The following is a 16,489-nucleotide window of genomic DNA, read 5'->3' as shown; positions in this document are numbered from 1 at the left end:
AGACCAGAAAACACAGCTGGGAGCTCTGCGATAAGGAGGAGGTGTTGTGATCTTTGCTGCTATCTGATGGAAAGAGATACTGCTTTGGGAAGTGGGACCCAGGGGAATAATATAGCAAGCGGCTTTTCTGGATACATGCTGGAACTTCTTGTACATGCTATACAACTGCATTTATGTTTTACAGCTGAGCCAGCTGAGACTCAGCTTTTGGTTCATTACATTTGCACTACGCTTAGACACGCTTGTAGCCATTTATGGAGGGCCTTTTTAGAACAGTTTTCAAGAATTAGTATGAATGAAATACTGATCAGGGATATTATTCCTGAGGGAGGACAATTAAAAAAAAAAAAAAATGAAAACAAAACAGTGCAGACCTTTGGGTTGTGCCCATTCTTGTTTCCTTTGCTTATTATATAATTGTTCAAACGACTATAGCTGGAGAGATCGCATCAGTTGCATTATTCCCTTTTTTGGTAATTCGGGCCCTAAATATATTCTGGGCTGCACCCTGAAAACAAAGGGAGTGAATGTTTTTAATGAATTTCACATGCAATGGATGTATTATACGGATGATATATAAGCAAAAACAAGAAAAGACTGAATTAAAATGGGTTTGGTGAGAAAACAGTAACATTTGCCAATTCCATAACAGAGATTCAATTATTCTTGGTATTTTGAAAACTAATTGGCAGCAACAATAACATGTAATGCAATGCCTGGCATATTTCCATAATATTTTTTGAAGTGCAGATAGACACACCAATTTTATGCTGGAATTACATGTTTCTGCCCTGTGCTCACAGGGCTTTCAAAGGAGGACTGAGGTTGAATTAAAGCACGTACACTGTGTGCAATAGGTAAGGTATTAAACTAGTAGGGATATTACATCTAAACCATGTGAGACTCAGCTTTTGGTTAATTACAAACTGATCCATGCTTCTACTTGTGACACCAGACTGCTGCTGTTTTCAATAGACTGAGACTTAGACCTATAATTGTAGAATCTTAATTACATTTTCCTATAATTAACTTTCCTGGACCTATAGTTCCTCCTAAGAAAGATATCAGGTTTTTTATCTGAAAAATTATTTTGTCTGCATAAATTCATTCATGTGCATGTATTTCAAAGTGCAGCTCTCTCTCCACCGTCTTCCTAAAACCAAGCAAAAAAAGAAACTCAAACATTTATAAATATGCAGCAGTAATTATGTTATACAGTGTTTAAGAGTCTACATTAAAGAAAGAAACTGAAAGAAGCATAATAATTTTACCACCCCCTTAAAATAGATATTAAAGAGAGACAGAAGGGATCAGAACTTAAAATACAAAATTATTTTTATTTAGCATACTACCAATAGCTTTGCTATAAGCCCTATTGCTATAGGTGTTCACTATACGAGCCTGACGACAAGGTCCATTAAGATGAATGGGAGTCATTCCAGTGGCATTACGAGGCTTTGGTTCAGCCTTGTAAGCACATATACCTATATATACACATCCCATTTTCTACCTGTAGATATGACACATTGGGTCTCGTATACATAAACACATTTATATCTGTATATGCACACATTCACAGGCTATAAGGCACTACTTCTAACACTTCATACCATGTAATGCAAACAGCTGTCACTGAAAGCATGCGATCAAACCGCTGTCCGCTTAACTGCATGGAAACTCATGACACCCTCAGGGACTCGGATCAGTCTCTGAGATGTGACTGGCATGGAGATGGTTTGTTTTCTTTAAGGCCCTCATTTCAAGCAGGTTCTTCTATACCTTCAAGTAGCATACTGATTAAATAACTGGTATTAGCTGTATTGCACTCAAACTCTGCAAATATCAGATCCTGTTGCAGATAATGAGATCTGGTGCTCCTTGAAGGCAGCAAAAGCTTTCTTTTCAATGTGGGATGGGAAGAGGAGCACTTTTACAGGACTAGACAAAAACTAATCAGGTAAATTAGCCTCTCTTCTATCAAATATAAACATATAAAATCTGACTAAGCTTCAGCCAGAGCTGCTGATGGATGAACTTCAGAAGGCTCACAGAATTAGGGAGATAAACCACTTTGACTTGTGCATCTCTATAGGGAAGGATGGAGGTGAAAAGGGAGAAGAAAGAAAGGAGTGTAACTTCTGCAGGGGACAAGGGAACTTTTCATTTGGGCTGGAAATCTAATGAGAATACCAACACTATGAAACCAGCAGATATTTAGATGGTAAAAAGCCATCTGATTTTGGGGAAACCTCTTCCTAAGTTAGAAGAATTCCACGTGAAGTGGAATTAGTGAATTATTTTTTATTTTTGTTCAGAGATAAGATGCATACTTATATTTTGGTTGAAGAGATTACTTCATTGCTGCAACACAAAATAACTTGCAAAAAGTTTTGTTACACTCTTAAAAGACTACATTTTCATAAAAACCATCATCAGTAAAACACTGTAATAGAGTAAGACCAAAGAATTGCTTTTGTTTTCATGCCTAACATTGACATTTTAAAAATTAATTTCCATGGGTACTAGTTGAAGACTTTTGGTATCATATTTGTGACACACACAGACTGCTGTGACTCCCTGTCACAACACCACCTGTTGATGCACTCAGAGGACTCCTTCAGAGAAAGGTCCCATCGTTAGTCGATATTAGGTAGGTCTAACTCTACAGACATCCCTAGCGCACAAAATATGGATGAAGTGCTTTAGTGGATTGAGGCCAGAAGGGGTCACAGTCTGGTCCAAATATCAACCTTTTGCAGAACTGCAAATTTAAAATATTGGCCAGTACAAGATAATACTTGTAATATCACATGCTGATTTCCCAGAGAAGAGTAAATACAACTACCCACAAGACAGCTTTGCTGTTTTCTACCTTACTTCTCAACCTACGAAGAGGCTGCAGCACTCTCCAGAGCCCCTGTTACAAGACACTGCCATTGAAGAGGGAAGGCTGCTAGCTTGCCCCTTCCAGGAGGGGTTGCATTCAGAGTCACAATTTTCGTAAGCAATTATACACACATTATCATACAAATGAACAATAATATATTTACTGCAAGAAGTAATAAAAAAGTTTTTCCTTAGAAGCAGCAAATAGTAACAATGAAAGAAGTATGAGACAAATTTGTACTTTTTAAAAGAAGTCACCAGACACCCAAACCTTTTGCTGCTTTGCTTTCTCCCTTCCTAGGTAAGCCCTGTTCTTGGTCTGTCTTTCCTAATTACTGTAGCCAACTTTGTTACGTAGGTTCAGCTACAAAACATTTAGTGAGCCAAGTTCCCCTCTCACAGAGTACCCCAGACTGGGCAATCCTGCTGCAAGTTGGAAAGCGTGGCGAGGGAGGCGCGGGGGGAAGGTGTGCCTGCGCGTGTGCCCACACGCGCAATGACACACACGTGGAACGACACTTATTCTTGGTCAGCACTTGTGGCTGTCATCTCCCAGGAGGTCAGAGTGGATAGTGATAATAGCTCCTTTCTTCCCTGAGGGAAATTAAACATGTAGGTGACCTCAGTTCTGCACTTCATAAAGCCAGTTCTGATACAAAAAACGTACAGCTGCCTTCTCGCAGTGTAACTGTTCACTTCGCTGCACTTAGCTGTGACTTACACATGTCCAAATGAAACTGGTGTTGTTTTATTCCATTCCAGATATCACTCCTAGTTTTACATATAATATGTTTGTACTGATTCTGGAAAGTCTTTGGAAATCTATAGGGATATGTAAATATTATGCAAAATACCTCAGCAATTGCAAAAGACTTCAAAGGCAGCTGTAGGAGCTCAGGAGCACTTCTGAAATTCAGACCTTATGTATAGCTGGAGCTCACATTCAATATTCTAATAAGCTGAATTAAAAAAGGAAAAATATTGGATTCTTTGTGCATTTTCAAAGACAAACCTGTGTGATCGGTCTTCAGTCTACAGCAAACACACTTTGCAATGTACATTGATTTATTTAAAAAAACATGAAAGCTGGACTTCTGAATTATTTTCTCTTATTTGCCCAGTGCTGATGGAAGAAAAAAATGCTACGCAGAAGTTACTAGAACATCACGGCACCGCTAGAAAAAGTATCAATTATAAAGAGTAACATTGCCAATCACTTACAGTTTGTTCTAATCACTCCTTCTACAGCCTTTGAAAGGCTTAAAAAGTGCAGCCAGCCAAGTAAAAATGTATTACCTTCAAAGAGCCAGTATGCTGAAAACATTCTTCTGCTTTCAGTACTATAAACCCTGGATCCACAGTACACTACAACAAAGTTGGAAGGACTGTAATGGCAAAGCATATTAACCACGTAACAGCAGCCACTCACAAATTGGCTTACTTCAGTTATGTTATTACTTACCCGTGACAAGGTATTGTGTCCTGGTCTGTGATCCTTGACTCTTCTAGCTGTTGATATGCTGGTCCTGTAATTCCATTGAACCTACCCCGAGGTAAGGGAGGAGTCCTCCGAAAGGCATTTCTATGTAGCATCCCACTTTTTTGTCCTGGGCTGCAGCATGAAGAGAGACTTCTAGGAACAACACCAAGAGTACAGTAAAAATTATCACAGCAAAAGTGTAAACTTCTGCCAACCAAAGATTCAGGATTAAGAACGCATAGATTACTGTTTTTATAAACTTTGCTGTGGCGGTCTATGACATCAGTAAAAATTCTCTATGGAAATATAATACTATAATCCACAGTTAGCTGCTGTTTATGCCATATTGAATACATCACCTCTCTTATAGGAATAAAAATAATAGCCTGGTATATTAAATGTTTTCTTGTACTTGATGAAGGATGGTTCTTTTTTTCCATGCTGCATACCATAATCCTGCTATAGAGAGTTGACTCCTCAGACAGTATAAACAAACAGCACAGCTCCATCATACCTACAGCTGAGCTCAAAATCAGATCTTAAATTGAGAGCCCATTATATCATCTATCAGCCTACGAGGTGCTGCTTCCTGATACAACAACATTAAATTGGGAAGAAAAATATAAGTGAAGAATGTAAGTGAAGCTTATGAACTGCAGCTTGAAGAAACCATCTATGACACAAGTTTTCTCCACGTTGAACAAGATTTATTTTCTGTATTGTTTTATTCTTCTTTTATATACAGATTGTTTTCTTGTTTATAAACATTGATAAATACTGTGTTGTTTCTTTGTGTGATATAATACAAACTTGAATATGGTAAAAACAAGTAATAGTTTTCTACCTATTTTAGAAAGTTGCTTTTGTAAACATTTTTGTAGTGTTTTGGAAGGAGAATGGATTTTTTCCATTTTGTGCAGGAATTAAAAGGTACCTGGAATCCATGGTTTTGGTGTATTAACAATAAATTCAGCTGTTACTGATGCAAAAATAAGGGAACACAGAATTAAGGCAAGACATAACCTATTCCTACTGTTAACAGGTCACAGTACTGCACGGTGTGACCGGCTATTCATTTTCCAGCTACTTCTATTTCTCTTGACATCTGCTGGGTCTCAGAAATGCATATGTATTACCTAATATTCTGTCACATCCTTAATGATATTTTAATATATGTTTTGTAGATGCATTTTAAGAGTCATTATTTTTGGTTACGTGAATAATTTAAACTTCTGATACAATTCAGCTATGCAAAAGACTTTTGATAAGTTTGCTTCTCTTTTCCTATTATAACGTGACTTAAAAGCAATCTGCGTTTTATACTTAGTGGGAACTTTATTTACAGTTAGGGCCACGTCTACTCCCAAAGCAATTCTTGCTTGGACCAAGTATCTTGGACAAAGTCTCTTAGACTGTACATTTCCATTAAAACTGACCTTTTCTCCCCAAAGTCAAAATATAAGAAATAAATTTAACGGTCTCTATCCTACTGCTCAGGCTAGCAGTGTTCCATCACGGTCTCCGCTCTGTTCTCTTCCACACTTTTACTTTCCTGGTGCTTTTTAATTGAAAAGATCAATAACCCATAGCAATAGCACTCCCTCAAGGATTTTCGATGCTTCCTTAAGGAGGCTGTGAAAAAACTTTTTTTAAAAACTGAAGTACTGGCCTTTCAATTCTGAAGGCTGAGTTCAAGTTGCAAGTTACAGTTCATATTCTGTAAAATAACACTACCACATCACAAAACAATTGACAATTTTTGCTCAGGAGAGTCTGAGATTATTACAGCAGGGGATCTTAAAAGATGCAGCTGAATGAATAATTTGTGATGGATAATGAATTTCAGGGTTTTTATTGATTGCAGTATATTCATCAATGTACTACAAAAGTCAACAAACTGATTAACTTAACAGGCTTTAGACTGATTACAAATATTGAAACTAGAAAGGCATTGTTTAGTTGTGGTTGGTTTGATGCCCTTGCGCATGTTCCTTGTTGCATGAGAGCTCACGGTCTCCCATCTAATAGCACGCACACGCAAATTCACAAAAGCTCTGCATTTGTAATAGACATCATTGCAACACATACAGGTATACCTGACATAATTGGGGTAAACTGCAGCAAAGATGCATATAAATGACCTATCTGGACTTCCTTCAACTTGCACTGAAACTCTCATTGCTACATCTAACACTAGACGCTACAGGTTGCTAAAGGTGGGTGGGCTGGTTAGACTGAAGGGATCTGGCACATGCCAACATCGTCCTGCGATCACAGCAGCTCCAGCACCGACAGAGCTTAAGCAACCAATTTGTTGCTAATGTGAGGTTCTTATGCTTTCAACATTTCTGACAGAAAAAATGGAGGGGAAAATGAACAAAAATCATTTGCGGTCATGGACAAGACAAATTCACTAAGAAGGACCACGAAATATTTACAGACAGTGCAGCTGCAAGCTGCAGGGTAACGCTCATTTCTTCAAGCACCAAAGACAAGATAGTAACAATTTTTGTTAAAAGTTCTATGAAAAAGTAACTCCAGCATAATAAAGTTTTTTCTTTTTCACAAAACTGCTATGAACGTCAGCATACTCTTCCTCCCAAAATGTTAATACAGTCCCTCTCATGCTTCTGCTCTATTGCCCAAGTGAAGTGTTCCTCTCGCTGAGACAAACAACGCTTTTCGGATTTCTTCAGGGAATTTACCCTCCTTTAGCCACCATTATGGTTTCTTCCTCCCTGTACATCAATCTAACTGGGTAAAAGAAACCAGCCCACGTAACTGAGCTGGTCAATAAAACAGACCAATAAGGAAAGCTGTAGCAGGTATGTCTTTAAAATCTATTAATCAATTACTCCAGAATAACAAAAATCAGAATATGCTTGAACTGGTTCACAAGTAATGCATAAATTAGGGAGAAATATAGTTCTGATGAATTAATGGTTTGAAGAAAGTAGTTCAACCATCTCTAAAGTTAATTAAGAACTTGGGATTCATTGTTGCAAATTGTTTTGTGTGAAAATTTTCTTTAGGTTGAGCAACCGAGTAAAAACAAAGTCTGTCTCAGCAGGTGGAGTATTCTCTTCTCAAGGCACATACACAACTCCCAAGTGCAGTTAACCGTGTTCATGAAGAGGAGAAGACTTGCAGTGAATTTACAGTAACGCTGGGAATCCTCCTGTACTACTTTCAATTAATTATTAAACAAAACTGATTATACATCACATTATGAACACATTCAGAAGTAAATTTGTCAACAGGAACATGAAAAGCATTAACAAGAGGATGACAATTAAAGTGTTAAAACTTTAGATTGGATCCCAATCCTTCCCTTCTTGTTTAATAAGCACAATGGAGCTACAGAAATAGTGCTTATAACCATGGTTGTGTGTATATCTATTTTAATTATTCTTTCCCCTTTTTTCACGATTGTAATTCATGAAAAGAAAGATGCAAAGTTGAGGGAGGAAGGAAAGTTCTAAAATTGATTGTAAATACTCTGGGTCTGTACCTGCAAAAACTATACAGAGAGGCATATTATATTACATACTATATTACCTGCTGATCACGAGATGCAAACATTAGTGTTGAAGACATGGCTTTTGTCCTTGCGAGACAGAAACAGTAAATACATACCCCAATGACAGAGCTAGCTGCCAGATAGAGAGTGTCTTCTCATGTTCCCTAGGAGCCACATTTTTAGGCTAAGTTAGACAATCGACTGCTAACATTTGTACAGATCAACTATTCAGACTTTCAACCAATTTCCAGTTTTAATAAAAAGGATCTGTCATACCTGAGAACATAAGCATCTCTCAATAAATACCATGCAACAATAATAACGCTGTATCACAAAGCCCTTTTGTCAGACTGTTTACAAGAACGAGATGACGCACAATGAGCGTGTCTCTGTTGGATCCTGTGTTATAGACGGCTCCCCAAAAGGAGAAAGTTAACATAATGTTTGGGACTTCAACAAAGCTGTATGTGATTAAAAGAATACTAAGATTGTAAGGAGATTATTATGCCAAAAAAGCTGTGGCATAAGAGAACTGAACTTTTTTCTCTATAGCATCCGGTATCCCAAGCATTTAAACATCACTCTTTCCCGTGCCTTTGCAAAGTAATCATGTACTGTCTCAGTACATGATTACTGTCTCGGAAAACATCTCATCTACAATGGCACGATGTCCTGTGTTTCCTAGCTTGTGTTTATGAACCATTACAGCTGGTCAGGTTCTCAGCCCAGGTGATGGAGTAGGACTGTAGCCTGCTGTTTGCAAAACTCTCTTCTCCCTTCGCATAGGTAGGAGAAGCTTTCCAGCATCCAGCCTATACCTACAAATCTACTCTTGATTTCTGAAATGAGAACATTGCTGCTTCCATCATATATTCATGTATTCAGGAATACCATGTTATGCTTTCTCTGATGTATTGATAAGCAGCAGTCATATACTCTTTTCAGTCTTCTGAATTGAAGACTGAAACAAGACAGACCAGCACTTTCTGTGGAACACAGATTATTCATTCCTCATATTAGCTCATGAATGCAATTTGAGTCCATAGTAATCAGGAGGCCATTTTAACCAGGTGAGATAATAGTGGTGTATTCTCATGCTATATTCAAATGAAGTGACAACAGGGTCTCATGAAGTGCTTTTAATGTTTCTGACTTTCTGATGGAAATGTCTTGATTAATACTTCCTCTCATCCCATTTATCTTTTGCACAGCTGCATCACTTTGTGACTTGGTTATCCTTTCACCAAGTAGTATATACTGAAACTCTTCTTCTTCATTTGTTTCTTAAATTTTGTTATCAGTTCCCAAATGCCTGACCGTGTATTTAGTACTGCTGAGCTTCAATCCACCTCTCTTATGCCACTCTTTAAAGTTATTAAATTCATTCTTTATATCTAGATCCTTATCTGTACTAGGTCTATCTTTTAACTAATTTTTTCAGTATGTTCCAACTTTTTTGCGCCAAAGTCATGCACAAAAGCATTAAACAAAATTTGTCTCCAATGTTGACTAATTCTTTGAGAGCTCCATTAGTGCTCCACTGTTGAATGTCTTCAGCCCAGCGCTTACCTTCTCAATGTAACTCCTTAGTATCTCCCTTTTAACCATCTCTGTGTATCTGCATAATAGTTTTTCTGCCTCTCCCTACTTTCTCCCATTAAAGGCATTAGACATATGTGACACAAACGTTGACTGAGGCTGTGTAGAGATCTAGCTTGCCTACACCGAATACAATGTCATCAGTGTAGTGTTGCAGGAACTGCTGCTGGTAAACCTCATGACAATTTTTAGCCTTTTTTGTATCTACCCAAAGAATCTGCTTCCCCCACATTTGTCCTAAAGCCTTGACTAGTCTATTCAACATAATAGGTCTTCAGTTCCTTCGATAAATTTTTCCTATTCCTAAATATTTGACATTTGCTATTCCATCATCACATGGCACAGCTCCCATTTGGATAGATTTTGCTACCAGACTTGAAACTTCATGAGCCAGTTCTCCTTCCAGACTTCTTTGATCAAGATTAATCAGATCATCTTGACTTGAGGGCTTTGATTTCTGCATTTTACTTCCACGCTGACTGTAGTAATGCCTATTTTCATACATTTGATTCTATTCCCATTCTACCTTCGTCCTCAAATAATCATCCTAACTGAAAAATGAAATATATTCATTCAGGATTGCCCTAACTGCTTCATATACTATCTCTGTCCCACCATCAGCTTTCCTTCTTCCTGTATAGTACTCCTCTTCCTTATACAGCAAGAGCAATTGATTGCTTTCAGTATTACCAGTAATTCTTAACTCTCAATGATTCCTGGAAATGTTCACTTCAAGCACGACTTCTTGCCCTCTGTGATATAGTTTGTTTCTTTCCCTACACCCCATTCCTTTTAGGCATTCTTTTTAGTAAATTTCTCCAGAAAACTATGTTCTTTCCTTGGGAAAATATCAGATTCCTTATACTTTCTCCCTTTCAGGCTTCCTCTGCCTTTACATTCTTAGTTGCTTTAGTTTATCAATACCTGTTCTTTGAAAGTCAATAGCCTTATTTACAGAATAAGTTTAATTTACTCTTTCTTTTAATTTAAACTGAATCAATTATAATTGGGAGCATAAAGAGTAAAATGCTTACTAAATAAAAAAAACTGGTTTTACCGTGGTTTTCATGGTGTTAAAAGTTCATTAAAAAAGCAAACACAAATCATTTTAAATTTCAGAGTAAGTTTATCCTCTTTTGGCATTTTTGTAAGACAATACAACTGCTCTAGGCTGAAAGCCTCTGCGTTTGGCTTTCATCATGGTATCCTCTGAAATGAATCCCTCTAAAATCAATGATGACTGAATCAATGAATGAAAGGCAGGATGACTAATTACCAAGAAAACTGCTATTCAAAGAGATCACAACTCAATCCCATAATTAACAAAACTCTGATTTGTTTCTATCTGTTAGAAATTAAGACAGTATGGGTCTTCTTACTAAAATCAACAGATAGTCTGAGATGAATTTTTGAGTGCACTGTATACTTTACAGGAAGTTTACTGATTAAACACATTTGTTACTTTCCAGTTCTGACAGTACTAAGAGCTGTTTTACATATGCAAGCAGATGATGTAAAATTCTTCTACCATAATAACAGTGCATAATACAGGCGAAATATTTTAGAAGTAAGATTCAGCGGAGATTCAAATTTTCAATTTAATCTCTGCAGTAATTCTTTGCATGCAGCTGAGGTTGGTAAAGAAAGAAAATTGCTATTATCTAGTAATCTGAGTGAAATAACTAGGTGATCTCTGTCAGTCAAATTTCAGCAACCCCAAATGATTCCCCACCTTGATAGTCTTACTGCCAGGCCAAAATTGTCTTGCTTTTAGGAACTGGAAACAGATAGCTTCTGATTTTAAGAAATGATCACCTATCATTAGTGCCCTTGAAAACACCAGCAGAGAAAACAGGTCTGGACGCGGAACAAAATATTTCTGTAGCAAACAGAAATAAAACAATAATATAGTTTAACAACAGCATAAAACAGAGAACCTGCAGAGCTGCTGTAATTTTTCCAGGCTCACGTCAGGTTTGGAATGGAATGAAGGGATATTTAGGACAAAATGTGTCCCAGGAAAAAAAGAAGTTTCCTCATTTGGCCACACTTGACCATTTGGCCACATTGAACACTATTTAGAAACTAAAGAAACTGAGTAAATTAGGAAGCCGTCACATGGTGCATAAATTAAAGACAGCCTTAAAGAGAGAATTAAATGTTCAAGTCTGTTGCATGTTTTATAAAGCAATGGCCTTGTACAATAATCTTACGTTATAAAACTACAAAAAGAATTCTTTATAAATTAAGCTAGTCATTCCACATCTTAAAACAGTTCTGAAGCAAAGACTCTTACGATAGTCCAGTGCTTGACATCTGCAAATAAGATGACTGTTGGTTTTTTGCGTGGTTTTGGTTTTTGGTTTTTTTGTTTTGTTTTGTTTTTTTTCCCCCTGGGAAAGAGATTTTCTGTGCAAAGGTGTTAAAATGAGCAATCTGAGATTCTGCATTAGTTCACTGTAAATTCAGTGTGGCTTATTCTGTAACTTCCCTATGGAAAACAGGGAGTCTAGAGAGTCATTCAGCTTTTATTTTAAGTGATGTTCATAAACAGAACAAATATTTTCAGTCTTTAATTTATTTCCACATTTTTAAGCTTAGGTAACGTCATGGCACAGCACCTAAAACATTTCAAATTTGGATATTGCAATCATGTTACTAAAGGTAAGGGAATGTCACTGTGTTTTTTCTGAACTTCACCTTTTCACTAAAAGGAGATAAAATTCCCCCCAGAACTTCTGTGGAAAGCATTCTAGGCAACAGTTCCATAGTTCACCTATGTTCAGTAAAATTATTAAGCATATTTTGAAAATCTCTGTGTAATAAGAAATAAGCCCTAAGAAATGGATCTGACATGACAATTGGCATTATTTTTTCATGCCAAATTAAAGGCTTAAGTAAGGTAAAAGTAGATAGGACCCAAATATCCCTTCCTGGCTCATATGCTGCACTTTGGTAGGTTAAGCAAATCATTCATTCAAAAGAGAAGCAACATGTAGATGACTGGGGGACTGCAATGAAAATGCACCAAATACTACAGAAGCTAGATCACAACCACATGCAATCACAGACTTTTTTTTCAGTAATTTTAAAAAACTATCCTTTTAATAAATAAGTCTTCCCCTCCAGATTATCTAGCTAAAAAAATTCTGAACTCATTTTTCTCAGCCTTTTCTCTCTGTGTGCTCTGGACCAGACGTTACCACTGCCATTCCACCAACACTATTGCTTATAGCAGACACGAGTTTGGTTTCTAGTCCTGTAATGAAGCATCTGCACTCTTTTCATCCAGAAAGGCTATAAGCAGTATTCTAATCCAAATGCCATCCTGTGATGGGTGACTTTCCTCTCGTTTTCCTCTTGGAAACAACCATCCAAACTTTTTAAAGACTAGTTTTCAAAGGCCACCATGTGTTCATAAATAAGTCATTATTAATTTCAAGTATTATTTGTTTAAAGAAACAGTGAGAAAGGCTGGAAGTTTGCAACCATGTCTTTCTGCAGCAAATCAGTCATTAACTTCATGAACATCGATAAGGAAAGTCTTGTTTTTAATGGTTTCTCAAACTACAGTTGTTTCATTCACTGGTCTGTGTCTACAGCTTGGATGGTGTCTTTAAATGCTTCCTCTAGGACTTTTACAAAACGCAGATAAAGTCGGCAAGCATTGTTATTGGCTTTTATGTCTGCAGCTAAGAAAATACTTGGACATCTGCTTAATGAGTCGGCTGAGGCTCTGTTGGTACCATACCATTCAGCATCTCTCCTAATCACAGCGCACAATAATCCTGCACATGTATCACCGGTTCAACAACATCCCTCGGCAGCCTGCCGAATTTCCCATCAGATAGCCATTTGCTTACCTATGTTGCTTGATGGGCTGGGTTCCTCTGTCAGGAGACAAGGCCTCTGGGAAAGACTGAGGGCCTGAAAAACTAGACTCCATAACTTTGTCCAGAATAGGCCCAGGATGCCTATCTGTTTTTGAATACTGTGGCACAGAGAATAAAATTAATTAATACACAAAAGGCAAAGTACATTGTTGACGCTATTCAATCAGAATTCATATCAGAGTGGGGTAAGAACTGCTCTAATGCATTTTTAAATTAAAAATAGGCATTGCAAGTAATACATTCATTGACTATTGTTTACACAGTGGAAAGCACTGGTACTTATTATCCCCATTACCTTCTCTGCATCAAAATGCTGATATCTGCATCAGTAGCAAAATTACTCACTGATCTGCCCATAATGATAGGGAACACTGATCCCTTTGACTAATTGTTCTTGTGGCTGTCCGTGCAGAGACTGAGATCACGAAACACATCTCAGAGGATGGTCAGCACCTTCTTGGGTTCTTCGGTGATTTCAGTCAAACACTGCTTTTATCAGCATGCATAACTATGAAAACCAAACTGAAACAGCATTTGTATCACCAGATAAGTAAGAAAAATATTTGAATCCTATTCGTAGAGCCAAATATCCCTTCTGAACAAGTCTGAAACTTTTGACCTGGGAGTATCTGTGCTAGCAAGAACAGTGTAAACATAATTCTTCTTGTGACAGTTGTAGGCGTAGGACAGTCTCTGGGCACATAGTGAGACACAAAGGTCTGTAAAGCGGACACCAAACACGAACAAGAACAGATTTTCTTCTTCTTGCTTTGTGATTCAACTGGAAATTCAGCAGAAATAGCGTCTCTGATCCTGAATGGAGCCAGAAAGTGAAAGTGTAAAAAAAGCTGCATTTTGGCTTGGAAGAAGAATCAACGTTGTTAGTGGTTACTGGGCAATATCTCAGCGATATGAGAGGTTAACCCACGTTTCCACTCAGACAGGAAAAATACTGCACTTTGAAGATTTTTTATGTTGCATTACAATGACCTGCACTAAAACTAATTGGTCTATTTTTCTTTAATCCATTTCTTTCTGTATTGAGTTTGTATTTTCAGTACTAGATACCTAGATATCCATAATAAACTGGTATTGTGGAAGCTATTACATGATTACATATTTTAGAAAGAAAATACAAATTAAAATAATAATAATATTAAAAAAAAAAATCACAGTGGTAAAAAATGCCATGCTATGATACAATAGCATAAACATTCATGGAGAAGATAGTAAGATTTCTTTCAAACTACAGTTCATAATTATTTTTTTGTCTAACAAAAGACCAATAACTCCTTAAAAAATACAGAATTATTTTCTGATTCTCACTTATTCTTACCTACATTTCCCCAGACTTCAGCAAAATCAAAAAGGAAAGTCATACAAGATTACTCTCTTTTAAAAATGGGTTTACATGCAAATTTAGTCCATCTACTCAGACTTCTTATGACCGATTTCTATAGATAAAATAACAGATCTTCGAATTTTTCTCCAATGCTCTTCTCCCTCTTTCTGTTGTGTGAAATACCCACATAAACAGGGCCAAAATTACTGCTTACGTGCTTCTGAAGGCAAAGCTATGAAAGTGACAATATGCAAAATGTTGCTGCATGCTTGAAGTAAACACAAAGTAATAAGAAACATATTCCACTCTTATTTCTTTCAGTTACCATGATCTTAGTTGTCACTTGTAAATGTTGTAGATAAAATATTCAGACAGAAGTATGATTTTTAAGGTACTCATGTCTGTGAAGGTTTTAAACTTTAATAGTTATCCTGCCAGCTGCAGAAATGAAACTGCCTTTGATTTCTGACCTGAATAAATCAATTTGAGCTATGTAAAGAATGGGTTGTTAGTACCAGGAAGCTGTTTCTGTCCTTTTTTGTGTTTGTTCATGATACTAAATTGAAGGTTGGAATGGCTTATAAGACCATGAGTATGAAGTGAATCACAAAGGGTAATTAGAGATAAGCTGCGCCTTTTGCTACATCCATGGTTAAGGTGGATGTGGGCTGGAGCAATGGTATACAGAGTCTTTCCTCATCACAACTGAGGAAAACCAGGACCCCCAGAAGCTGCTCTGATGCTGATTAGCAAACTATACTGCAGGTCCAACACTCAGCACCCCCCAGGCACAGTCTGCAAAGGATGTTTTTTCCCCCTAACCAAACATTTCTTTTATGCCATTTTCAGATACACCACTTACCAATTACCATAACAGCCATAACATTAATTACAATGAAAACACAAATCGTAATTTAAATTGAGGGTGTAAATATACAGAGAATTTGAACAATGTAATCGAACTTATTTGGATGTATCACATTATTCATACATTTTAGTAGGTTTAAACACAGTAGGGTTTATTCTCCTTTAGCTTAACCATAAGTGCCACATCCCTTCTCTGAGATCATCTCTGGAGAAAAATATCTTCAGATTTCTGTGAGGAGTTTACAGCAGTATCAGCTGGTGCCCCCAGAAGTACAGTATAGGATTACTCCCCATCCGTATCCCAGCAGAGCCCATCCTGCTGCTTCCACAGCCCAGTTCTCACCTGGGCTGAGCTCTGTGGAGCCCTCCAACTGTTGTGAGCTGCTGAATACTCAGCCATGATGGAGAATAAGCTGTGAAACACTTTCAAAGGACTGTTCCAGTAGGTTGAAAGCATCACTGAAAGCTTATCTGTGTTATTTGTTTTTTTAATGGTTTTATTGTCTTCTTGCTTAATTATTTGTGCTTGTTTGAGCAATTACTCAGAAACGCTGATGCATATGGCTAAATAAATTAAAGAATAATGATAGCATTTAAAAATAAACCATTTTGCAAATTTTCAATTTTTCACGGTTTCATGGAGAAAATCATCTGTTATGTACAATTACTCAGCTCCTTGACAATAAAATTCCACCCCCCGCTAGTTAATGCTAAGCAAATCTGCAAAGGCAGCCTGGGCCAGGAGACAAGAAATCAGGCTCCGCCACTGACCTACCGTACGACTGTGAGCACGTAATTCCCCTGCTCCATGCCTTCCTTATATTCTTTATGCTAAAATGTAGGATCCATGGATAACAAACGCCACTCAAGTACTACAGAATAGCTTGACACTGTTGTCCTAC

At 37.3% G+C, this 16,489-nt stretch overlaps 1 protein-coding gene across 1 annotated transcript in view; it reads right to left on the bottom strand.

The window, feature by feature from the left end:
* Nucleotides 1–16,489, bottom strand: part of NRG3 (neuregulin 3) — a 431,515-nt gene that overhangs the window by 3,973 nt on the left and 411,053 nt on the right. The window contains exons 7-8 of the mRNA XM_050899232.1: nucleotides 13,349–13,476; nucleotides 4,349–4,519 (exon numbers count right to left, since the gene is read on the bottom strand). Of these exons, the coding sequence (XP_050755189.1) occupies nucleotides 4,349–4,519; nucleotides 13,349–13,476 (299 nt within the window). The remainder of the gene's footprint in view (nucleotides 1–4,348; nucleotides 4,520–13,348; nucleotides 13,477–16,489) is intronic.

Source organism: Gymnogyps californianus, chromosome 6 (assembly GCF_018139145.2).
Source record: "Gymnogyps californianus isolate 813 chromosome 6, ASM1813914v2, whole genome shotgun sequence".
NCBI classification, from domain to species: domain Eukaryota; kingdom Metazoa; phylum Chordata; class Aves; order Accipitriformes; family Cathartidae; genus Gymnogyps; species Gymnogyps californianus.
Note: the sequence above shows the minus strand (reverse complement) of the source record. Positions and strands in the feature narration are given on the sequence as shown.